Genomic DNA, 26,543 nt, shown 5'->3' on the forward strand with positions numbered 1-26,543 from the left:
AGGCAAATCAAGATAAGATACATTTAGGGTTTTAGGACCTAGGGTAAGTGATTTTAAGGTGACTCTTGGAGACTGGTTGAGATTGGGTAAATTTTATGATATAATTATGTTAGATAGATAAACACAGTGAAACTAGTATCTTAAAGCAACTTCTTGATAAGTAAGCTATTTTAGTTGGTTTACAATCTTAACCTCTGGAAGCAATTATTTCCTGGACCAAGTAGCTAAGCTAGATTTGCCTGGTCCCAGTACTGGGTAGTCAAAACCAGAAAAGTATAATTTGGTCCAAAATTTATTAGCAAAGGGACAAGAAAGTATGTTGTTTTCAGTGATGTATATTTATATTTTCATGTAAAATACAAAATGATGTGTGTGTGTATATATGTATATATATTTAAATACAAAATGTTATTTTCAAATTGAAAAAATGATGTATATTTCTATTTACAACTACAAAACAAAACCATAGTGGGTAAAAAATTAATAAATGTTTTTAACATATTGTTACTCAAATACACATTATGAGAAATAATTTTAATAAAAAATAAAATTTCAAAAGTCTTAACATAAACATTAAATAAGAATAAAACAAAACAAAAATAAAATTTTAAATATTGAAGAACTGCCCTTTTTATAGATAGTGAGCTGTAGTTTGTTTCAAAGAATGCTTTTCTGGCTTTGTCTTCTTTCATTTTATCATGAAGAGATTAAGATACCACCTCAGTTACTAGGATCATTTTCAGTTATGTCATGTTTATAAGCTTGTTCAAAATGTCTTTGATTAAAGTACAGATTATTCTTGCAATAAAAACATTGGTTAATTGTCACTTTTTTTCCTGCTCCCTGGGATTATGGAGACAAGTGAAAAATTATTCTACACATTCAATACATTTTTAATTAAGATGTCAACAGAATTATCCAGACGAGTTTTCCTTAAAGTATTCACATTTGCACCCACAGACATATACATCCCAAACTATAAAGGAAAAGGTTGATAAATTTAGCTATATTAAAATTTAGAATGTCTTTACAATAAAGGGTAATATAAATAAAATCAGTAGACCAGCCAAAAATTGGAAGAATGATTTAGCAATATATATAACCAACAACTGATTGCTATATAAAGTAAATAAGGAAGTTTTATAATCAAATGTAAAAGATAATGAATAGAAAATTGTACAAAACATAAACAATTTACAGAAAAAAGAAAACAATAACTATATTTATTTTTTATCATTTTTTTAATCCTCACCCAAGAATTGTTTTTTTCATTGCTTTTTGAAAGAAAGGTAAGGAGAGAAGAAGGGAGAGAAGAAGGGAGATAGAGAAAGGGAGACAGAAGAGCAACGATGTAAGAGAGAGCATTGATTTGTTGCCTCCCATATACACCCAGACCAGGATCGAACCCACAACCTCCCAGTTACAGAACATCACTCCAACCAGCCTAGCCATACCAGCCAGGACAAGAATAACTATATGTAAAGATAACCTCAATATTAACCAAGGAAATGATAATTTAAAATAACAGAATATTATTTCATCCATCACATTGGTAAAATTAAAAAGCCAAATCAAGTCTTTATGACTTGATAATCAAAATATCACACTCTCTCCTGTAATAACTATATATTACATAAGCCCTAATAGCAGAGAGTAAAAACACTGAACTTTCAGAATATAACCAGTGCTGTAGAAGTATATTCATAGGATTCCATGATTTCATTATTTGAAAGGAATAATAAAAATTTTAAACCAACTTTCCAATTTAAAAAATTAGGGAAAACTTCAAACAAACAGGAAAAAGAGAAGAAAGAAAATAATTAAAATAATGAACAACCTAGTAACTGGAAAAATTTTTAAAAACTGATAAATAAATTCAAAGATGGTTGTAAGGGAGAGGGAAAACAAATAATCAAATTAACTATAAAATACAAAATCTGAAAAATCTAATATAAAAAAACAAAAAAGTAAATTAAGAATGAAAGAAGGGAGATATCTGAATATTCTTGAATCCCAATAAAGTGCATTGTTCTCTTGGAAAATTAAAATTGCAAAATCAGACTCCAGTATTATAGACATGAATAAACCAATGAAATGTTACTAAAAATGACCTCCAAAAATATTGGGTTGGCCAAAAAGTTCATTTGGTTTTTCTGTATGATGACTATAGTAGCACTTAGTCGTCTTTAACTTCATTCAAAACAATTTTGTGTTGTGACAGCTGTCATATCAGCATGCATTTTTTAAAAACTTATCAAAATTGGTGAATTTTTGTGTAGGCATTTCAATATTGAAGATGGAAGAAAATATGCACCTTTTCAGCATATTATGCTTTATTATTTTAGGAAAGGCAAAAACAATTGAAACACACACACACACCAAAAATTTGTGCAGTGTATGGAGAAGGTGCTGTGATTCTCAAATGTATCAAAAGTGGTTTGTGCTGGAGATTTCTCACTGGACAATGCTCCACAGTTGGGTAGACCAGTTGAAGTCAATGGCGATCAAATCCAGACATTAATTGAGAATAATCAACATAAGACCACATGGGATATCCATACTCAAAATATCCAAATCAATACAGTTATTGGTGAAAAGGAAAAATGTGTCTTTTATTTTATGGGGAAAAAAAACCCTAAAGTAACATCTTAGCCAACCCAATAGTTCTAGGGCCAACAAATATTACTGGAAAGTGCAGTCAAACTGTCAAGGACTAAGTGCTATATAAACTCTTCTAGGGCCTAAAAAAGGCTGGGATGCTATCCAATCCATTTGAGGTAGCTAGCAATAACCCTGGAATAAAACAAACATGGCAGTTTATAAAAATAAAAGTAAACCTTGGACTCCTGGATGTGCAGTATTAATCAAAGTGTCTGTTTTGTTGGATTGCCTTGTGATAAAAAGTCAAAATTAGGACAGAGAGTATACAAAACGTCTACATACTTGCAAACACTAAAATAAGATAAGCAGAGTAAACAGAAAGGTTTAACTAAATGACACTAAAAGCGGTTGAAACATATTTTCATCACTTCTGGACTCCTTCAGGAGACTCCTTGTCCAAGCTGATGATAATATTAGAAAAACAGCACATATAATGGAGTCAGTAGTAAAGCAGAGATGAGCCAAATGGGTTCTAAATGTCATCAGTCACTTTCTGTGGCTATCACCCAGGATGATACCCAACCAGAGGGCTTGTAGCAAGACAGCGTCCACAGATATCTATAACATTTATGATATAAAAGTAATAATCCCAAATAGATTTTGATTAAAATTGGTGGATCACATGTAATACATAAACAAAAATATTGTGATGAAATGTTACAGCAATTATGAAAATGTGCATAGAGCTTAAAGGCTGCTGGTGATGGGGTATAAATGAGAGAAAGACTGACAGAGGAAGTGATGTATGCAATAGAATCTGTTTTTACTCATCTAGCTTCAATTTCACCTCCTTGCTCTGTTTTCTCTAGTCTTTATATTCTAGTTTTGTTTATTCGACTGTTTGTTGTTTGGTTGGTTGTTTAAAAAAAATTACAATTTGCTTACTATTTCCCAATGTCAAGAAATTTCTGTAGTTTATCTTTGTCATCATTATATTTACATAGAGAAGAAAAATATATCTTATTTGGAATGATTTTTATAAATTTAATAGAGCTATATTTAATAATTTATTGGTTGTTAGATGGCCAACCCCTACTAGAAGTATCTTACAAATAGTTTGAAACAAAGGCTTGTGGCCAAGCTGTGAAAAATCTCTCAAAGTAGTTAATACATTTCTAGAGTATTACTGAAACCTTGATAAACTTAGGAAGAAATTTTGGCCAGATATCACAAGAAATTTGTACTTGTGGACTTCTAATAAATGTGTACTGTTTTCAGGCAGCTAACCAAAGGCATTGGGGCTTACCAATATTGGACCCTAATGATTAAGTGATTAATAGTTCTTCCTTTTGTATACATGGAAGATAATTTCATCAAATGTGATCTGGGTTCATTATTAGTATCTGATATTGTTATGCAAAACAAAAAACAGATGAGATAAGGAGCAAGGAAGCAGCTACTATAATGTCAAGAAGAGACGCAGAGATTCTAGTCTCACCACAGCCACTTACAAGTACACACTTTTGGTCAAGTCTCCTCACCTCTCTAGACTTAAATTTCCTTCCTGTCGTACAATTCTCCTTATCAAATTATCTATGGTGTCACTTTGAAAGACAGAGACCTAACCTCAAGAGCAGCAAATTCAGAAAAGGTAAATTTTTGCTACTAAAAGGGTGGAAACTTTATCCAAAAATATTGAGGACTCTGCATCAGGGCCGAGAGTTGAATCAGTAGGGCACAACAAACTGAAGGTTCTAAGGCTACTCCACACCTGTCCCACAGGCTCTCTGGCTACTCCACACCTGTCTCACAAGCTCTCTGGCTACTAGGACCACCGGACAAGTTGAACAATACGGGACACAACTGACAAAAAATTGCAGCCCAATTTCACAAGGCTTGACATAGAAAGTTGATTGGCAACATTCAATTTTACAACCTCTATTTGACAAAAGACTACACGCCTGTGTGTTTATTCAAGTCACATCATAGTATTTTTTTAAATATTTTTATTATGGTAAGGTGTCTATATCACAAAGTTCACCGTTCTAATCATCTCTAAGCGGCATTAATCACGTTCACAGTGTTTGCCTCTATGACCACTTCATTTTTTTAATAGACTTTTATATTCATTCATCTGTCAATGCTGCAGGCCCTATGCTAAACTCTGGGGATTACATGTTAAACAAAAATTGACATGATCTGTGCCCTCAGTTGGTTAGTCTTCCAACGCCCAATTCTGCAACGAAAGACTAGCGGGGTCTCAGCACCCAGCAAGGGAAGAGCTACAGGAGGTGCTTGGGAAACGCTGTGGGCGGGGCTGGGGCGGGGCCTGAGCTGGGCTCGGACAGAGGCGGGACGGAGAAGCTTTGGGCGGGTCCTGGGCGGGTCCTGGGCGGGGCGTAAGAGCCGGAGGGGTTCTGCTGATTCCCTCCGCCTGCGCCAGGGCCTGCACCGGATGGAGCCCGGCGAGCGGCGCTGAGTGTCTGCAGTTCCTACCGCCCCGCTCCTGGGCGGCGGTGGCCCGACTGGAAGCTTAAGTGGGATGCGGCTGACGCGGAAACGGCTGTGCTCTTTTCTCATCGCCTTGTACTGCCTCTTCTCTCTCTACGCCGCGTACCACGTCTTTTCTGGGCGCAGCCGCCGAGCACCGGCTGCGTCTTTGCGGGGCCTTAGGAAGGGGGCGGCCCCGGCGCGGGAGGGGCGCGGCCGAGGTAGGATACGGATACGGAGCAGTGGCCTAGGTCCCTGGCTGCATGCCCCGACGCGGGGTAGTGGGGTTAGTGGGGGTCGGGCGGGGCCAAGCCGCATGGCTGGGGGGTCCCGCTCCTGCGTCCGAGATCGCCCTGGGGCCCCGCAGTGCGCTTTTCCTTCTCCAGCTCTCCGTAACCTGCCCTGGCCGCGGAATCGGAGGGTGTACGAATACCTCAGTCCCGCCCCAATCCCGCACGCTGTCTCCTCTTACCAAAGCTGACAGACGTGCACACCTTTAAAACTTGTCACAAAATGCCAGGGATTCTCAGGAATGCTGCTGGGTTCAAGACGTCTATTTCCGTATTGAAACGAAGAGCCTCTGTAGTCGTTCAGTGATTTCAGAAGGCCGGGACGCTTTAGCTCCAAGTACTGGTGGCCTGGCTTGTATTTTGACTCATGTTACGATCGGACAGACGCTCATCCCTCCCTTTTTCAGAATTTTACACAACAGTATTTAAAACACTTCATTCTTAAGTTTTTATGTATAGGCTACATATACACAATCCATAAAGAACTGCAAAAGTTAAACTCGTAACTTGATACATATTATCCAGTTATTTTCGAAGGTTTTTGTTTGGGAGAGATAATTTTGTGTTGTGTTAAATTTTATCTCTAAGATTTTTCAGAGTAAGGGGTTAATAAAAATTAGATTCTAGTTTCCTTTTTTAAAAACATGTGTATGTTTAACCAGTGCAAATTTAATTGCTTTACCTCTTTGAAAAAGTAAAGGTAGAACTCTCTAATATATAATTTAAATGGTTTGAATTTATCTGCAACTCTATCTCTGTCTTACTGATCAACACTGTTACTCTTTTTAAAACACAGAACAATCTACTTTGGGAAGTGAAGAATGGAATCCTTGGGAGGAAGATGAGAAACAAGAGCAACAACACAGATTTAAAACTAGTCTTCAAGTATTAAATAAATCCACAAAAGGGAAAACAGACTTCCGAGTACAAATCTGGGGCAAAGCTGCCATTGGTGAGTTATTGTGCAGAGTTAACACATGCAAAAAGCATCACAAAATATATTACATTAATATTAGATTCAATTTATTTTAATACATTTATAGCTTATTTTATTTGTTAAAATATACATTTTTTCGTTTTTTAAAGTATTTTATTTCATTTTTTGTCTGGCAATATCTGTGTAAATACACACGCATTCTATTATTGGTCTTTATCTGAGCACAAGTTGATTTGTAGATACAAAGAATGCTTTGTGTGTGCATATTATAGTTAAGTGAATATGTCCACTGAATTTTCATGAATCTGTGTTTATTGATACTTGATACACAAGTATAAGTTGTGGCCACTGCCATTGATGGCCAAACAAGTTTGGGAAACATTGACCTTTACAAAGTTAAACCAAGTTCTTTATTGTTTTCTCAGAGCCTTTCGTAGGCCAGTGTCCAAGAAGGGGATATAATATACAGCTGATTAGATTTGATTGCCCACAAAGCATTTTCCTGTGAATATCATGAGAACCTAGCATTCCAAGTTATGTGTTATGGTCAATTAGAAAATGGAACCCTCAATTCTTAGAAGAATCAGAGAGTTTAGTGAATTAGAAGGGGCTTTATTTGGCCTTTAAACCTGAGGTGGATTTACATGGACAATAAGAGATATGGATAGAAAGTACCAGAGGAGAGGAAAGTAAACAGAGGACAAAGCCTGGCCCATGGGGTTTCATAAATTCATTTACAGTTGCATGCAAGTATATATCCTTGAAGATTACTACTTACCTCTAAATCTCAGGTACCCAGAAGCAGGCCTGCCATCATCAACTCTAATAATTTTTTCTTTATAAGCTCTCTAACAGTAATTCTTTTAAGTCACCATTTCCCCATTCTTGTTTTTAAATCTACATCTTAACAAGTTGCAATATTTCTAGATTTTTCTCTCTTTACTCCAGTAAGCACAAAGTGACCGGATGAGTTTTAGCAAACTACTTTCATCAACCTATCCCCAGGCACAGTAATAGCATACCAATTATAGACATTCCCATTAAAAGGGGAGAAAATGGAAGTAAAATGGAGTCACTGATCCAAGCACTTTTGAAATCCAACCAGGCAAACTCCATTAGGTTTCAAGGCCTGGGAATAATCTTTGGCTCAAAACTTTGCTTCTGGCCTTTCAGCTCTGCCTTTGGAGTCATCCTCCCTTTTTCATGAAGGATAGCATATGTTTTCAGATCAGTAGTTTTACAGTCTGTTTCTCCTTCATTTCAAACTTTCTCAGTCCTTTTTAGTCCAAGTTGCCAGGGTTTCTGCTGACACAACATTCTCAAGAACCTTGTGGGTCTCCTGTATGTCAGGAGGATTTGCTGCATTAGAAAAGAGCTCCTCTACAGGTCTTTCCTGGACAATCCCATCTCCATTTATGGCTTCTGCGAAGATTACTGAACGAGATCCATAAATTACACATCTAATACCTTCAAAGAGCCCTCTCTATGAGTAAATATTATGATCTTTTTAATCTTCTGAGTCACTGGCCAAAAGGATACCAACTCACCTCCTTGGCCTTCTTTCAATAAGATGCTTTCCGACAGTGAATCTCCTAAATTTTCACTTCTTTTGCAATTTGAATAGGCTGAGAATTTCCCAAATCATGTACTGCTTCCCTTTTACTTAACAGTTCTTCCCTCAATCTCTTTTTCCTTTCATGTTTTACTATAATCAGCAAGAAGAAAGCAGGCCACAACCTCAACACTTTTCTTAGAAATCTCTTCAGCTGAATATCCAAGTTTATTATTTACAGGTTCTGCTTTCCACATAACTTCAAGACACAATTCAGCTAAGCTTTCTGCTGTTATACAGGCATGTGCCACTTAACAAGAGGGATATATTCTGAGAAGTGTGTCATTAAGCAATTTTGTCCTATGCACATATCACAAACCTAAATGGTATATTCTACTGTAAAGTAAATCCTATACTTTTCTGCAACTAGCAGTACAAAAGGTTTATTTACATCAGCATCACTACAAATACATGAGTAATGTACTATGACTTTACGACATTGCTAGGCATAGGAATTTTTCAGCCCCGCTGTAATCTTATCACATATGCAGTCCATCATTGACTGAAATGCCGTTATGTGGTACATGACCATATAACAAGGATCCCCTTTTCTCCATTTTCTAATAACATGCTCATTTCCTGAACCCTCACCAGCAACACTTTTAAAGTACATGTTTCTACCAGCCCTCTGCTTACGATTTAGGTATTCCCTAAGACGATAACAGGTTTTTTCCTACCGTGCTTCCGTCTTTCTTCTACATTCTCAGTAGCTGAGTCATTAACATCCATATATCTACCTATAATTTGTTCAAGACTATCTAATCTAGGCTTTTTTAAAATCATCCTCAAATTCTTTCAGCCTCTTTCCATACTTCATTGCAAAGCCACTTCCAGAATTTTAAATATTTGTTGCATTAATACCCCATTTCTAGGTACCCATAATCTATAGTTTCCTATAGCTGCTATAACCTATTACCAAAATTAAATGGCTTAAAACAACACAAATTTATTATCTTACATTTCTGAAGTCAGAAGTCTAAAAAGTGGCCACAGGGCTATATTCCTTTTGGAGGCTGTAGAGGAGAATCAGTTTCCTTGTCTCTTACAGCTTCTACAGGCCACCTGCATTCCTTGACTCACGGCCCAACATCATTCTGAGCCCTCCTTCCATCCTCACATCTCCTTCCCTCACTCTGACCCTTCAGTCTCCCTCTTGTGAGGACCCTTGTGATTACAAAGAGCCCACTCAGATAATCCAGGTTAATCTCCTACCTCAGCATCCTCAATCACATTTAGAACGTCTCTTTTGCCATGTAACATAACATATTCACAGGTTCTTGAGATTACATCCTTGGACATTTAGGGTGGAGGCATTATTCAGCCTGCCACAGTTAGAAAGCTAAACCCATTTGCCAAGTCTTTAAACATGTTGTGTGTGCGTGTGTCCTTTAGTTCTGGAGTATAATGAGAATGAAACATAACAAAAGTGGGGTTCCCAGGCTACTTCAGATTTCTTTATCGTGTGACACTAGTTTCCTCTACTCTCAGAGCTTTCATTAAGGTGAAATCATGTAAAACATCAGAGGCTGCCCTAAGGAGAAAAGATGCAGTGGCACTTGTCTGCAGAGGGCATCATGCAGTGAGACATGTGTGTTCAAGGGAGAAGGAGGTAATATCTCCTTGACATAGTGAATGTGTATGTACATACATGGACTTCTCTGATTCTGTTTGGCACAAAATAGTGAATCCTGCCAGTTTGTTATAAAATAGAAACAGTTCTAATCATATACAGCAGGTCCTCCTAATATCCTTTAATTCAAGTCATTTTATTATAATGCTGATGAGATACCATAGGAACTTAACTCCTGGTTTATATAATTAGCCTAAGTAAAACTGGTTTTGTTTTACACCTACCCACTTGAATTCACAGAACTTATTAAGGACGTTACGTAAGGACTTACTGTGGTAATTTACATAGTACTGTAACACATTTCAGGATGAAATAGGTAGTAAAGGTCCAATGATAGTTAGGGGTTTCTCAAATTTAGAGTAAGAGCTTATTGTCTGGAACCCACATTTTGCCATATTTCACACTGACAACCTCTGAGTTCTATCTATCATGCTATTGCTGCCATACAGATGACTTTGAGTTATTGCTTGATAGCACTGCCTGCCAAGGGACCAAGAGGTAAAAAATCTGGTTTCCCGCTCAAATGATATAAAAGAGCAGAATATAAGTTCATCCTGCACACCAGAGTAGACCAGACAGTAAATGTTTTTGTTTTTGTTTTAATTACTAGGTTTGTATCTCTGGGAGCATATTTTTGAAGGCATACTTGATCCCACTGATGTTACCGCTCAGTGGAGAGAAGGAAATGCAGTTGTAGGAAGAACACATTACAGGTATTAATAATACAACATGAACTTTGCTGTGTTGCCATGCAATGTTTTATGCCAATACTAGATGAAAAATAGGAGGAATCTATAGTTATAGAAAATATTGCCACTTCAACTTATTGTAAAGAATAGGGAAATAAATCTCATGAATATATTCATAGTTAAACCTTACCTTGAACATTTTCTTAAGAAATTAAGTACAAATACTCCTCTTTTTTGAATCATGTATCTGTTTCATTCTTATTGAACTATTTCTGATTAGGTGAAAAAATGCATGTTTCAAATTTTATAACAATTGTTAAGCATTTAACATTTCATATCTTGGAGGAATAATGTATAAACAAAATAATTTTTAGTTTTTCTCTGTCATATAATAGTTATGTTATATATTTTTATAATAATAGATGGTATAAAAGCTCTTGCTATGAGTTTTGAAATTTTTATTTATTAAAACATTTTATATATGAGTTCTATAATGATTTAATGATGTAGGTTACCATTTTACCGCAATACTAGAAACGAGTGCATTAAGACTTTTTTGAGCATTTATTTTTATAAAACTTTTAATTATGATGGCATATTCTCTAAAGATTTTTAATAGGTAGAATTAAGATTTTATTTAGAAAAATTATATGATAATTTTATCATAATGAAGGAATGCTGTTTTCTATTAGATTTTGCTCTTTATTGAAATAAAAAATTATTGTTTTAAATTGTTAACTTCATGTAAAAATTATATTATTAGGGGAAAAAATGTGAACCAAAGATACTGTTTTGTATTAGGATTCCATTACTTAGAGGTATCAAGAGGAAAAGTTATATTGTAGCTCATCTCAATTTTATTTGAATTTTTGTTGCATCTTTAATTTTTTATTTATTTTATATAAACTTAGAAAGCAATTTTATTGCACAAATCTTTTTAAAGTAATCGTTCTTGAAAAGTAGACAGATTTTTCATATCATCATTTGTTATGATTATTTTTCCTTTCATCTCCAGGCTTCTATTGATAATCCCATTTAAGAGTTTATACATAGTCCTTAACTTACAATAGTTGGATTTGGGCGTTTGAAATTGTGTATTATGCATGTAAATATAATATTTTGATATTTAAAAAGTAAATGTGTTATGAGTATTAGTTTAATAGTTCTGTCAATATATAAAATTTTCAGAAAAATTCTTAAAAATTTATGGAAAAGTTAGTATGTGCTATTACTGTAATAATACTAAAGGATTTGAGCAAACAGCATTAATTCCCAAAAGACAATCTTCTCTTCTGAAATTTTTACCTGAGATTTTATGTTATCAAATAGCAATGCTGTTTTCTATTAGAACTTAAGAGAACTGTATAGTCAAAGAAGTTTACTATTGTGGCAGATTTTCTTAAACAAGTTATTAAACTTTTAGGCTTGTGAAAAGTAGTATTGCAAATTAATTTATCCAAAATTAATAAACTTATTTTTTAATTAAATTTATTGGGGTAAAATTGGGTAATAAGATTTTATAGATTTCAAGTGCACATTTCTATGGTAAATGATTTGTATATTGCATTGTGTGCCCATCACCCAAAGTCAACTCATCTTTTATCACCACATATTCGACCCCTTTTACTCTTTATTACCTTCCCTCTGGTAACCACCATATGTTGTGTGTGTCTATGAATTGTTGTTTTTTCTTGTTTGTTCATTTGTTGCTTTCAGTGTTATATCTCATGTATGAGTGAAATCATATGGTTAAGTTTTTCTGTCTGACTTGTTTTTAGTGAATTAATATGAAATTGCAAGTTTTGAGTTGAACAGAGCTACATGAGTACTAGCTTAAATATTTTAACACATTCATCCTTATTTGACCAAAAGTGAATCAGAAGTAAAGGGTTATCTTGAAGAAATTTCTCAGTACTATCAGGGTACTTGTAAATAAGTGTAATATATTTTGTTTAAATAAATGTTTTAGTTTTCAAAGAGCTCATATCATTTACTTTTACCCTCACAATAGTTCTGAGGCTGAAATAGAAAGGATATCATTGGTATTCCAGGGTTGATCAGGCTTATGAATGCTAATTCTTATCGACTTGTAGGCCCAAAGAATGTAATCCAGAATTCCAAGGAAATAACTAGAATGGAACTAGAACTATCAGTCCACACGCTTATATTGACTTGACCAGCACATTCTTTCCATATAGGCAGGCTACAACTGATACCCAATTATTTGAAGTTTGTTTGATTAAATATAGAATCAAAATACAGAATTTAACCATATATAGTACTTCCAAACTCCATGTGGTTCAGAAAGGAATGAATGACTCATTGTTCACCAGCAAATCAGTAATATGCATACTCTGTCCTCAGCATCTAACTGTGTGTACTTGTGGGGCACCTGAGCTTTTGAGTCAGCCTCAGGAAGACCCGTCACCTCTGGACAGTGTAGCAGTGTGATTGAGTTGTGAGAGCACAGGCTTTGCAGCCAAATATCTCAGTTCAAATTCCAGTTTTACCTCTTATTAGCTGTCTGACCTTGGGCTTGAATTTCCTTAAGTTTAAAATAAGGCAAGTAGTAGTTTCTACTCCACAGGGTTGTTTTGAAAACTAAGTGCATTGAAAGAGGTATAGTGCTTAGAACAGTCTCTGGCACATAGTAATCACTATAGAAGTCTTGTTGTTACTAGTTTTATTATTTTTACTGTTACTTAAATAGGTACTGCAACATCTCCCTGCCTTTCAGTTCTTTTTCTGTTTCCATTATTGTCTACTATCTCTCCATCATGTACCTCCTCACAAATACCTTATGCATATATTCTTTTTTTTTTTTAAGTAAACAGTTTTTATTGAAACCCTCAAAGATTAAGGACTAAATGCTGACTTTGGGTACTGTAACAGAAAAATCTCACCTAACTGTATCACCATTTACATGAAAAAATTCAAATTCTCGTGTAATTCCCACACATGAATGTAAATGAACTAATCATTTTATCACAGCTTTCAGTAACCATACAAAAAAGAAGGGAATTTTCATGGCATGACAAAAGATGCGCAAAACTTAATGAAATAAATTTCTCAAACTTATTTTTATAGGATGCAGAATGCAATTGAAATGATTAAATGACTTAAGCTGATTTTTTAAATTACAAACTTGTAACATCAGCTTAACTTCCATGCAGGGTATTCAAAAAGAACACAGCTTTTGAATTAGAAAGATCACTTAAGTTAAAATGACAAATTAAGTATTGAAATTAGGAAAAGGTTGGATGTTTTTTGAAAGGAATCTTCAAGTACCGATAAATGATTATTCAAACATTTTATTAAGTGTTTTCTGCTATAGAGCCCAGGTTCTCTCCTTTTTGGTCCCTGCAGTTAAGAAACATTCAGTTAGCTGTGCTATAGAAATTGATATATTATTTATATTAATATGGTCAAGCAGGTTACAAGCTACCCTGGGATTCATCCTGTCTCTTGGAACTTTGCCTATCTATACTTAGATCCATCGTATGTTGATTTATGGTTTGATTTTATTGGGCAACTTTATTTTTAATTCCTTAAGCAGAATCTTACTTCTGTTCACCATGGCCTTTGCTCATCCCCAGAAGACTGCCTTCAGATCCTGTTATTTCCATGTGCAGGCATTATCATAAGATAGATAGATATCTGATTTGATAAGACAAAAGCCAGATGCTAACTTGTTGTCATTGTTCAATTATGATATTTTCAACAAGCATCTGCCACTTATAAAAAAGTCAAACTTTTTTCTAAAGAACGTGATAGAATAAAATATGTTTGAACCTGTTTTTTAGAATTTCTAGGTATTACTATTGTAAAAAGTTAGCTCATTACTCATCACAGTGCATGCAAGCTTTTATAGATAATAGCTTGACACTACATGTGAGTCAAACACTGGGTCATCAATCAATACAAGTCTCAAAATTTTTATTACAAAGTAAAGACAATATTGTTAATTTTTCATGGTGCTCGTTCTTCCACTCCAGCCAAGCTAGTGGGGGAGTGGCAGTGTTCCATCATCAACACTGAATTTGAAGGATGTAGAATCATCGCAGTAAATTCTGCCCAGAAAAGCAGGGTGAATTGCAACAGCTGTTCAAATGTAAGGGCCATTTGTAAGTTTGGTGTACTTACCTATTTTGTACAAAACTGAATTTCCAGAACACCTTCCAACACACACACAACTATCTGAATCTTACAGGAATTTTTTTTTCACCCCTCAAGTTTTTTTTTTACCAAGATCTGTGCTCCCCAGACTATACTGATGCATCCTGGGGCACCATGCAAACTGCAAGCTCAAGGTAGCTCACAGTTTCAACGTTAGATCACCCTACATTAATTTCAGTGATGTCATGCCTTTGTGGAGCTGGGATTTCCATGGTTGCTGTGATAAAATACAAGTACCATGCAAAAATCAAAGTGGACAGGCAGTGGCTGTGGCAGTGTTCACTCTGATGCCAAGGTTTAAGAAGTTGTACAGTGCTCCACAGATGCACACATTGCAGTATTCAGTATTTGTGGTTAGTTAAGAATGAAATAGGAATTCTTCTTTCAGTATAGTCTATTATTCTTTTTTTAATGTTATTTTTCAATTACAGTTTACATTCAATATTATTTTGTGTTTCAGGGGTGCAGCATAGTGGTTAGACAGTTATATACTTTACAAAGTGTCCCCTGATATTCCCAGTACCCATGGACACCATACAGTTATTACAATATTATTGGCTGTATTTCCTGTGCTGCACTTTACATCCCTATGACTGTTCTGCAACTACCGATCTGCACCTCTTAATCCCGTCACCTTTTTCACCCAGCTCCCCAACCTTCCACCCTTCTGAAATCCATCAGTCTGTTCTCTAAATCTATGACTATGTTTCTATTTTATTTGTTCATTTATTTTGTTCTTTAAATCCTGCATATAAGTGAAATTGTATGGTATTTTTCTTTCTCTGTCTGACATATTTCACTTAGCATAATACTTTCTAGATCCATCCATGCTGTTGCAAATGATAAGGTTTCATTCTTTTTTATGGCTGAGTAATATTCCATGTATTTATTCTTTTAAGTATTGTAGCTTCTAAGCTGTTAGAACACAAATACTTACTAAGTTGTTTGGACTACATAACTTTAAAAACTGAACTATTAACTCATTTCTTTTGGCTTGGGAGACACTGTGAAAAAATTACTGAAACACTGAAGGCTCTGGGAACCAAGAAAGTTTGGGAACCTATGACCTACGCCTTAGCTCCACATTATTGACCCTGTGGCTTTCACCATTACCTAAACATGGCCTTGAGGTCTGGAAAGCTGATTTGTCAGAGCAAAAGGGCCAACATACCTACTGTTGACATGTAAGAGCTCTCTACAAAATGGAGCTGTGGAGATTCCAAAATGGGTCAGTGTTCCCTGACTGAATCATACTTCATTTTGTTAATTTGTATGGATCAATAAAAACTAAAAGTATTTCTTTCACGTGAAAGTGATATTTGAGAACAACTCACTATACTATTTTATTTTAATTCATGGAATAAACCAAGTGTTGCGACACTTCTTATAGCTCCCAAATTAATAGTATATGGACAAGTCTTTCAATGTCCAGGTAAGTTAATACTATGGAAGATTTTTCTTGTCTGTTTGCTTTTTTCTGTACAAATACAGCATATTTCTAGTTATGGGGTCTTTGTAATTAAAAGGCCCAGATAGTCTGAGTTTTTGAAATTTTTATGATTAGAAAATTATAGTTTTATTTTTCTGACTAAATCATAAAATGTCTTCTTCCATCTTAACCTGTTTCTGATTGGCTTAAGATTGTTTACTTATTTAAAATATTCGACACTCAAATATTACAAGTTTATTTTTTAAATTACAGTTTTCTATTTAAAGACAGGTTTGTAATAAAAAAGACAAGTGATTATTTTAATAATGTAGAAAATTCAAAAAAAGATAAGTTTTAAGCACTCTAATTCCACTTTGTCCATATTTTTAAAAACAAGAGTTATGCAATTAGTATTTTGTCATGTCTACTTCATTTTTTCTATGTACATTGTTATAGAATTAAGATATTAGTACAGATATGATATTGTTTCCTGCTTTTTCACAGAGTAGTAGTAACATTTATTGAGCAGCAGCTCTGTGACCAGTATTGTGTTAAGTGCTCTACAACCATTACCACCTTTTATCCTTTTTGCCTCTCTGCCTTCATATTATATTTCCTGGAATACATTTCAACCTTTACCTTGCTCTCCCGATTCTTCTTTCATTTGAACTACCTTGGCAATTTTCTTCTATATCACTTAATATAGCATTTAACATGTACTGTCCTGCTAGTCTTCATTGAACTGTAAAACACCGAACAGGTGTTTATTATCTGTTACATTCTTATATAAAGCAATAAATAGATATATATCATTTGAAAAGTGTTTTATGCCTCAAAGTCATACCCTATAAATAATACTTTAAAACAATTATATCAGCCTTGGCTGGTATGGCTCTGTGGATTGAGAGTTGTCCTGCAAACTGAAAGGTCACAGGTTTGATTCCTGGTGAGGGCACATGCCTGGGTTGCAGGCCAACTCCCCAGTTGGGGGCATGAGAGAGGCAACCAATTGATGTTTTTCTCCTTTTTTCCCACCCTTCCGCTCTCTCTAAAAATAAATAAATAAAAATAAATAAAACAGTTATATCAAAGATAAGCAATAACAGATAAAGATATATCTTTTAGGGCATAGTTAAAGACTCATGGTATTATTGGATGCTCTCATAAACTATTCTGATAAAAATACTTTTAGGCACATTCATGCCTTATCTACTTAGAAATCAAAATGAAATATTATTAGATAATTGTCAATGTTATCCATAGTAAAATGTTTCATGTCTTTTTAAAAATAACATCAGTGTGTATATGGTACTCTTTAAAATAGTTTGGGCATGTGATCTGTATGGACTTAATGCCAAACAACTAAGTTTATGTCCCATCTCTACCATCAAGTGAATACTACCTTTATGTAAGGCACATAACCTCTCTCAAGGTTACATTTCTTCCTTCATAAAATTGGCCTAGGGTCGGGAAGGAGGACTGGAAAAGTTCTTATGCTCTAAAAATTATTCTTACCTATAATTCTAAAGGAGAGTATTTATATACTACCAATAATGTTTTAAATCTATCATAACTATCATCATCATTTCTAAAGCATTTTCTAGCTCCTTTGATTCTGTAGAATCACTTAAATTACTAAATGATCACTGAATCATTGGCCACCTCCAATGCTAGGTTCTGTCCAAGACAAACTCAACACACACTTTTGATCCCTATGGTTCAGTATCATTGTAGAATAATGTCATAAAATTTATGACAAGCAAAATATATATTTAGGTTTTGTGTTTAAACTAGTATCTACTAAATCTAGTATTTGTTAACCGTAGTGGCAGGGGAGCAACTTTAAGCTCTGAAAATAGACTGATTTTGATTCAAAACTCAGTTTTAATAGAGAACCCAGAAATAAGCCCATGCCTGTATTGTCAATGACAAAGGAGACAATAATATACAATGGGATATAGTCTCTTTAATAAATGATATTGGGAAAACTGGACAGACACATGCAAAAGAATGAAACTGGATCACTTTCTTACTTACATCATATGCAAGGATAAACTTAAAAATAGATGAAAGACTTAAAAATAAGGCCCAAAATCATAAAACTCCTAAAAGAAAATATAGGCAGTAAACTCTTTGACATCGCTCTTCGTAATATTTTTTGGGGTATGTCTCCTCAGACAAGGGAAACAAAAGAAAAAATAAACAAATGGGACTACATCAAACTAAAGAGTTTTTGCACAGTGGAGGAAACAATCAACAAAACAAAAAGACAACCTAGCAAGGGAAAAGATATTTGCCAGTGATACATCTAACAAGGGTTTAACATCCAAAATTTATAAAGAACTCATTCAACTTAATACCAAAACAAAAACAAAAAACTTTGATTAAATACAGACAGAGGACTTGGACAGACATTTCTCCAAAGAGGACATACAGATAGCCAATAGACATATGAAAAGATACTCAATGTCACTAATCATCTGAGAAATGCAAATTAAAACCGCAATGAGATATCACCTCACACCAGTCAGAATGGCCATCATCAATAAATCAACCAACAACAGGTGTTGGTGCGGATGTGGAGAAACGGGAACCCTGGTGCACTGTTGCTGGGATTGCAGACTGTTGCAGCCACTAAGAAAAACAGTATGCCTCTGGGTATATATCTGAAGAAATCCAAAACACTAATTCAAAAAGACATATACATCCCTACGTTCATTGCAACATGATTTACAATAGCTAAGATAATATCCATCAAAAGACAACTGTATAAAGAAGTAGTAGTACACATATACAATGGAATATTACTCAGCCACAAAAAATGAAATTTTGCCATTTGCAACAACATGGATGGACCTAGAGGGTATTATACTAAGTGAAATAAGTCAGAGAAAGACAAATACTATGTAATTTCTCTTATATGTGGAATTTAAAGCAGAAACTTATAGATAGAACAAGTTGATGGTACCCAGATGGGAGAGAGGTTGGGGGGAAATTTGAAAAGGGGGAAAAGATTAAGATGTACAAATTGTCAGTTATAAAAACAGTCACAGGAGTGTAAAATACAGCATAGGGAATATAGTCAATAATATTGTAATAACTGTGGTTTCAGATGGGTACTAGATTTATCAGGGTGATCATTTCATGAGTTATATAAATGGGTAATCACTATATTGTACACCTAAAACTAATAATATAATAATGTATGAGGTATGTCCACAAAGTATCAAGCCGTGTAATATGAAAAATAGAGGCATTTACTGAAGATATAAGAAACATTGTACAGCCCTGGCTGGTGTGGCTCAGTGGGTTGAGCACCGGCCTGTGAACCAAAGGGTCGCCAGTTTGATTCCCAGTTCAGGGTACATGCCTGGGTTGCAGGCCAGGTCCCCAGTTGGGGGCACACGAGAGGAAACCATACATTGATGTTTCTCTCCCTCTCTTTCTCCTTCCCTTCCCCTCTCTCTAAAAATAAATAAATAATATATTTTTAAAATAAAAAAACAATGCGCAGATTGTAAAGAATCAGGACCATTGTGGCTAATTTTAAGATAGATTAAATGGTATTTTTTAATATTTAATACAGATTAGTTAAAAATATTTCAATGGTATTGGTAGTCTGAGTAGCACATAAGATGAAAATATTAGTTATGAAACATCTATTTCTTTTGACAGTTTTTTAATATTTTAAAGAACAGAAAGTAATAAAACAGATTCTCATTTACCTACCACACAGAACTAACAAATTCCAGCTCTCTGTCATATTTGCCTCAGATATTTAACTTTCCTCTTAAAAGAATTAAATAGTTTCAATAAAAGTGAAGCTCTCTTTGTACTGTTTCCCCAGGCCCTTTTCTCTTTGGACCCACTGTCATGAATTTGGTGTGTATCTTCCCGTTCAAGTTTTTATATTAATGCTTATATTAGATATATAAGCATAATTTTTTCTGAATTTACTTTAAAATGTATATAATTATCATTTTATGTGTATTCTGCTACTTGCTTTTTGTAATACTATGTTTTTGAGACTTAACCTTCATGGAATGTATATAATGCCATCTACCATTTCTTAATTTATCAACAATTTCTCATTCATTGATTCAGACATTTCATTCAGATGGATAGTATAATAGCAGCTCACACCATAAAGGAGGTGGGAACTTCTGGCTTAAACACCTTTCCAGTATGAACTACACAGGGTTTCACAATATTCAGCTGTATTTCTTTGCTTAGCAGCTCAAATTCCAGCCAGCACTTACTTGGAATGTGGTTTTAAAAAGTGTGTGTGGGGGGGGTTCCACATTTTTGATTATCATCTGCAAGTTGGTCTGTCTACAACCAAGGCTTCTCATTAATCTATGGCAAAGTTTCATCATCCAAATTTGTTCAAAAGAAATTTGTATTATAGAAATTATGTTTCTAGAAAGAATATGGATTGAGTCTCCATGTAGATTTTATATAAAATGATTAGGAACTTCTGGTGCCAAATATCTTTGTTCTCTTTTTTGTTTGTCTGTTTTACCTTTGACAGCTTCATCACTGGTCCAGCTGTAGTCCCAGGGTACTTCTCCATCGATGTGAAAAACGTGGTACTCATTTTAAATGGAAGAGAAAAAGCAAAGGTCTTCTATGCCACCCAGTGGTTACTTTATGTACAAAATTTAGTACAAACTCAAACACTCCAGCATGTTACTGTTGTTTTGCTTGGAAATGAACATTGTAACAATGACTGGATCAGCCAATTCCTCAAAAGAAACGGAGGCTTCGTGGAGCTGCTTTTTGTAATATATGACAGCCCCTGGATTAATGGCATGGATGTTTTTCAGTGGCCTTTAGGAGTAGCAACGTAAGTACAAAATATTAGATATGATTCTAGACTTTAAGACCTGAATTTCAAAATCAGGAATTTTGTTTTAAATTTGCAATAAATGTAGTTCTTTTGAGATTTTTTTGAGGCCATTTATGGTTTAGTCTCGTGCTTCAGTAATAATAATGATGTTTTTAGAGTATTTTAGCCTTTTATGAGGAAGGCAGATGAATTACCTTTCTGTGCTTTAAAACTGCAAGGCATAAGATAAATTTTTAAGTTTATTGGCAGTTCCTTAAAGAGATGTTTAGCAGTGAATGGCAGACAAACTGGCCTTCTTCAAACAATTATTATAAAATCCCTATAACTAATAGTATTAAAAAAAAAACAAAAAACCTTTCTTAAAGGCAATATTAAATCAGAAACACCCTGTACCCTTGGGCTTGGAAGCATTATAATATGATCAGATCTGCCACTAAAACTAGTTGAATTTGTACAAGTTTCTGTTTTAAAAAGGAATGAATTAATAACTAAAGTTTTTCAATATGTCATATATATAGTCTTTCTTTAAAATGAAAAACTTATTTTTAATCTTTCTGTTAATGGAGGTTTGTTTCTTTTTAACTTAAGAATAAGTTGGCTTTAAGAAGGGTTGCCACTGTACATGAACTTCCTGATGGCAGGAATTTCTGTCTCTTTGTGTTTGTTCACCACTTTATCTACAGAGCCAAAAAAATGCCTACACAAAGTAGGCACTCAGTAAATAATTGTTGAATGGATGAATTATTCAAACATGATGTTTGAATAAGATATTTTTTTATTCATTATTTTATAACTGCTTATGAGATGTGGCCTTCGACTACTGTCTAGTTGGCTACACAAACATCACCAGACAAGAACATGAATAAGACTGAATCAAATCCCTGGGTTATCACTACAGTATTTTGATTCAGTAGGTTTGAGGTAGGATCAGACAAAAAGGTTTATTATATTAAGGATAGCCAGGTTTAAGTAAGGCCTCTGAAAAATCTATCCCTTGAGTAGAGCCTGTATTTGTGAAATGTTATGACACCAAAAAAATTACTTTTTCACAGTAACTCTACATAACTTACTAATACATTATAAAATGGAACCTCTGTGTAAGTCTGGTATTGTTGAAGTGGGCCAGTATCTCTGTTATAGATCAGTGGTTCTCAACCAAGGGCAGTTTTTGCCCCCCAGAAGACATTTGGCAATATCTGGAGAGCTTTGGGGTTGCTACAAGTGGAGGAAGGAGGGGTGATCCTGACATCTGGTGAGCAGAGGCCACGGATGCTGCTCAGTATCCGGCAAGAGACAGAACAGCTCCATGACAAAGAATTATTGGCCCCAAATGCAGTAATGTCGAAGTTGAGAAAACGTACTGTAGACTGTTATATAAAACTTTGCACTTATGTGAAGGTTGTGTTTCAAACACACAACTTGATTTCTGTTACTTTCAGATGCCCATAAAAATGGGCCAGCTGCAATAAGCCTCTCCTATATGGCATGCAAGGTTTTGTGTGTGTATGTGTTGTTGTTGTTTTAATCTACTTGAAAAGCCTTTGAAATGGGAGCTCTTTGCTCTAACAGTATGTATTCTATCACAAGGCTAAAACATTCATTAAATTATGATCATTATTAATGTAGCAGGTTATTTATACTTTTAAGGTCTTGAATTCAACCTGCCTTACAACTACAGGTATGTAATAGAAATTGAAGAATATGAAACACAAAGCACTTTGGCACACAATCTCTATAGCAATTTTGTAAAAGATGTAATTGTAAGAATCTTTTTTTTTTAAAGCTGGTAGATTCAAGGACTCTTCTGAAGTAAGCATGGAAAATTACAGTTTGGGGTTTAGAAAGTCATATTTTAAATCTCTTCTTTCTATATCATCATGGTAAGATGTTGGGTTATGGGAATTTAGCCAATTCTATTGTCATATATTATTAACTCATATGTGCTTGTTTTTATAGATATAGGAATTTTCCTGTGGTGGAGGCAAGCTGGTCAATGCTGCATAATGAAAGGCCCTACTTATGTAATTTCTTAGGAACTATTTATGAAAATTCATCCAGACAAGCACTAATGAACATTTTAAAACAAGATGAAATTGATAAGCTTTGTTGGGTTTCAGTAAGAGAACAGTAAGTTCAGTGTTTACTTGATTCATTCATTTTGTTCTTCAGTCTGAGAGTTGCTTTATGTGACAGCACAGGTTTCCAAAGAGACATTGTTAACTCCATTTACGAGTGTATCAGTCTTTTCCAAGGAGATAGATTGGTAATTAAAGCTATGAAGATCTTGGACTGTATACATCGAAAACAGGGAGAATCTCCTATAGCTATAGTGCATCTCAAAGAACACTAGTAACTGTCACATGCAAATGTCAATTGTTTGGGTTTCCTTGATAATATTTGCTAGTCACACTTAACACACAGGAAATTGTGAATATGCCAATAAGGTCTTAGTTTCATCCTGAGATGTTCTTCAGACCAGTTCAGTGTTCCATTAATGGCATGGAGTACCCCTCACACCTCCAGGGAGCTGACATCACCCTGAAGACAGGAGCCACTTATTCTTCTTCTTCGAATCCCCAGATCTAAAACAGGATTTTGCATAAAGTTGGCCAGGATAAATGGGGCAGTGGATGGTTAGATGGATGGATGCATGCATGCACTGATTTAATAGAGCTTTCTTCCATTTTATTTTTTACATGGTAATCATGAAACAGGTGTTCGTGAAGTGAAAGAAGAAATTTTGGAATTACTTTATTTTTAAAAAAATGAAGTTTTGTGTGTATAAAGCAGTCATCAGAACTGATGCCTAAGAAGTGTCCTTCTAGATCTAGAAACATATTCATTGTAGGAGATACTGCCTTCTAGAAAGCATAACTCCCAACTCTGCTATTTGTATAACCATATTATATCCATTCAGTCAACAAATATGTGTCAAGCAACTGCTCTGTGCCCAAAACTGTTTTAGCTATGAGGGATCCAGCAGTGAACAAAATGATCATAGCATAGCACAAGCCCTCTAAGAATTTAAGTGCTTGTGGGAGGAGACAAAACCAGTTAAAATGTACTGTGTGTCCGAAGATGATATATGCCATGTAAAAAAAAAAAGAGCAGGTGAGCGATGTGGAGAGAACCAGGGATCAGGAGTGGAGCATTTGCTGTTTTAGAATGGCCAGGGAAAGCACTAGTAAGAGGTTCCATTTAAGCACAGACATGAAGTATCTGGGAGAAGAATAGTCCAGGCAAGGGAAGGGCAAAGGTAAAGAGACTAAGGCAAAAGCATGCTCATGGTTGAGGAACAACAAGGGACAGTGTGCCTGGAATGGGGTGAGTGAGGGTAGTGTAAAATGACAAAGTTTAGTGTGGGAATAGCATTATTCTTGTAATTCTTCTCATACTGATGGGCCAGGAGATCAAGTAAGTGTCCTCCCTGCTTCTCGTTGCTGCTCTCAGACCACCTCCCTTTTCCTCCCCAAAACCTCCAATTGTGAATCTCCTGCCAGCAGACAAATCCATCCATTCCTCTTCCTCTGTGAAGTCATACTCTGACCTTTGGCTTTATCTCCTTAATTCTTTGAAGAATTTAGTTCCTGGCACTCACTCCCTGACATTACTCCAATCTCACTGTTGGCGATCCAATTCTACACAGGTGGTCCTTCCATCACCTTGGTCTTGCAGTTGCTTTACCTCCTCTCCTCCATGATCTGGTCTCCACTTGACCATAGCTGTTTGCTATCATGTTTTTTTCTAGACCTTATTCATACACATACTGCTTCTCCCCCTTGATCTCCAGTTCCAGCATCTTTCTCTGTAGCCACTATTTCCTGTAATTTCCTGTAACCATTGTTCCCTGTAATAATATTCTACAATGTAGTTGGGACTTACAGCCTATTGTTCCTATTCCCTTTTCATTGTCATTTTGCTCACTTCATTTTCTTCTTTACCCCACTTAACCATCATAGTCAGTCATGATTGGATATATGTTCAGTGCCCTAGTTTCCTAATTTAGCCAACCCTAACTCTGGTTAGATCCAGCTCTCACCTGCACCATACCTGTGCCCATGCAACCAGACACACTTGGAGAAAGCTGCCAAGTAACTTCACTTTTAATATATGACCTTGACCCTCAAGTGCCCAACAATCATCCATTTCCCTTCTCTGTATTCTTCCATGCTCCTAGAACACCGTTTTATACCTTGTTCTCTCTTCCAAACCACTCTTATCATAAGTTAAGACCCTATTGTTTATTTCACTGAGAACATTGGAATAAGCAGGAGAAAACATCTAGCTTTCTAACTGGCATCTCAGCGTCTACCCTTGGCCCTGTATAGTCTGTTGTTAACACAACAGCCAGATTGGTTCTGATAAAACATGCATTAGATCAATCACCCTTGTGATCCAAACCCTCCATGGCAGGATTCTCTCACTTCATCTTCTCCACGTTTCCCCCTTAGTCACTCCACTTCAGCCACACTGGCTTCCTTGCTGTTCATTGAACATGCCAGGCACACGCTGTCTCATGGCCTTGGTGCTTTCTCTGCAGTCTATTCTCCCCCCAGATATTTGCATGTTTTGCTCCCTCACCTCCAGTTCCATGCTCAGATGCCCGTGTCATGAGACATTCCCTGATCACCTATTTTAAAACTGCAACACTACCTCCTTAGAAACTCCCTCCTCACAGCACTTAAACCCTTCTAAATAATTTCCTGACTTGACTTGGTGGCTACCTGTCTTCACCCACTAGATCTAGAGCATAAGCTCTGAGGGGGCAGGAATTTGGAGAGAGGTACAGAGAGGAGACCTGGCACTCAGAAAATATTGGCTGAAATAACATTCATTCAGAAATTTTATGGTGACCACTGGATTTTTAAAATGTATAGCTGTGAACTTTTCAATATCTTAAATACTTTCAAGAAATCTGTTTGGGCAAGATTTTATTTATCTTTTCTGCCTGTCTTCTCTATGATGGGTTTAACATTGCCTGTAAGTGACATTAAAAGGTAAAATCTTTTCTAAAGATATGCTTAGAAAAGTGAAAACTACCATTGTTTTTCTGATTTTCTAGGTGGCAGCCCCAGGAAACAAATGAAAGCCTTAAGAATTATCAAGAAGCTTTGCTTCAGAGTGACCTCACATTGTGCCCAGTAGGAGTAAACACGGAATGTTATAGGATATATGAGGCTTGCTCCTATGGCTCCGTTCCTGTGGTAGAAGATGTAATGACAGCTGGCAGCTGTGGAAATACATCTCTTTCCCATAATGCTCCTCTGCAGTTACTCAAGTCCATGGGCGCTCCCTTTATCTTTATTAAGAACTGGAAGGAACTTCCTGCTGTTCTAGAAAAAGAGAAGACCATAATTTTACAAGAAAAAATTAAGAGAAGAAAAATGTTACTTCACTGGTATCAACATTTCAAAACAGAGCTAAAAATGAGATTTACTAATATTTTAGAAAGTTCATTTTTAATGAATAAAGGTTAACTATTAACTAATTTTTTGAGCTAATATCTGATTTTTTAGATCATTTCACATTGTGTGTTTGTGTGTGTGGGTGAGTGATTGTGTATTTATAAGTGTTCTTTAAGGTGCCTGGTAGACCCTAGATTGTGTCTGTCATGGTTGACCAAGTGCCCCTTCCTGGGCCACTCCTGAAAATGAAGCTAAAATGTTACTCAGCTCACTTTTACGAAGTTGGATGATTATGGTCTGGGCTGTTCAACGGGCAGGATGTATTTTTGTTGAGATAATTTTGTTACAATGATTATTATGTGTCCTTTTACTGTTCAACAGGACTTTTTCCAAAAAAGGAATGAATTTTGTCTTCAGCTGAATGTGGTATTTAAA

General features: G+C 35.5%; 1 protein-coding gene across 1 annotated transcript; it reads left to right on the forward strand.

Moving 5' to 3' along the window:
- Window positions 1–4,997: 4,997 nt before the first annotated feature.
- Window positions 4,998–26,204, forward strand: RXYLT1 (ribitol xylosyltransferase 1). The gene is made up of 6 exons (XM_090275636.1): window positions 4,998–5,312; window positions 6,178–6,333; window positions 10,171–10,273; window positions 20,386–20,700; window positions 22,660–22,830; window positions 25,766–26,204. Exons 1-6 carry the CDS (start codon window positions 5,144–5,146, stop codon window positions 26,178–26,180), a joined length of 1,329 nt encoding a protein of 442 aa, XP_090131762.1. The 5' UTR covers window positions 4,998–5,143; the 3' UTR covers window positions 26,181–26,204.
- The last annotated feature ends 339 nt before the right edge of the window (window positions 26,205–26,543 follow it).

This window comes from Furipterus horrens, unplaced genomic scaffold (genome assembly GCF_987537825.1).
Source record: "Furipterus horrens unplaced genomic scaffold, mFurHor1.1.pri manual_scaffold_4, whole genome shotgun sequence".
Taxonomy (NCBI): domain Eukaryota; kingdom Metazoa; phylum Chordata; class Mammalia; order Chiroptera; family Furipteridae; genus Furipterus; species Furipterus horrens.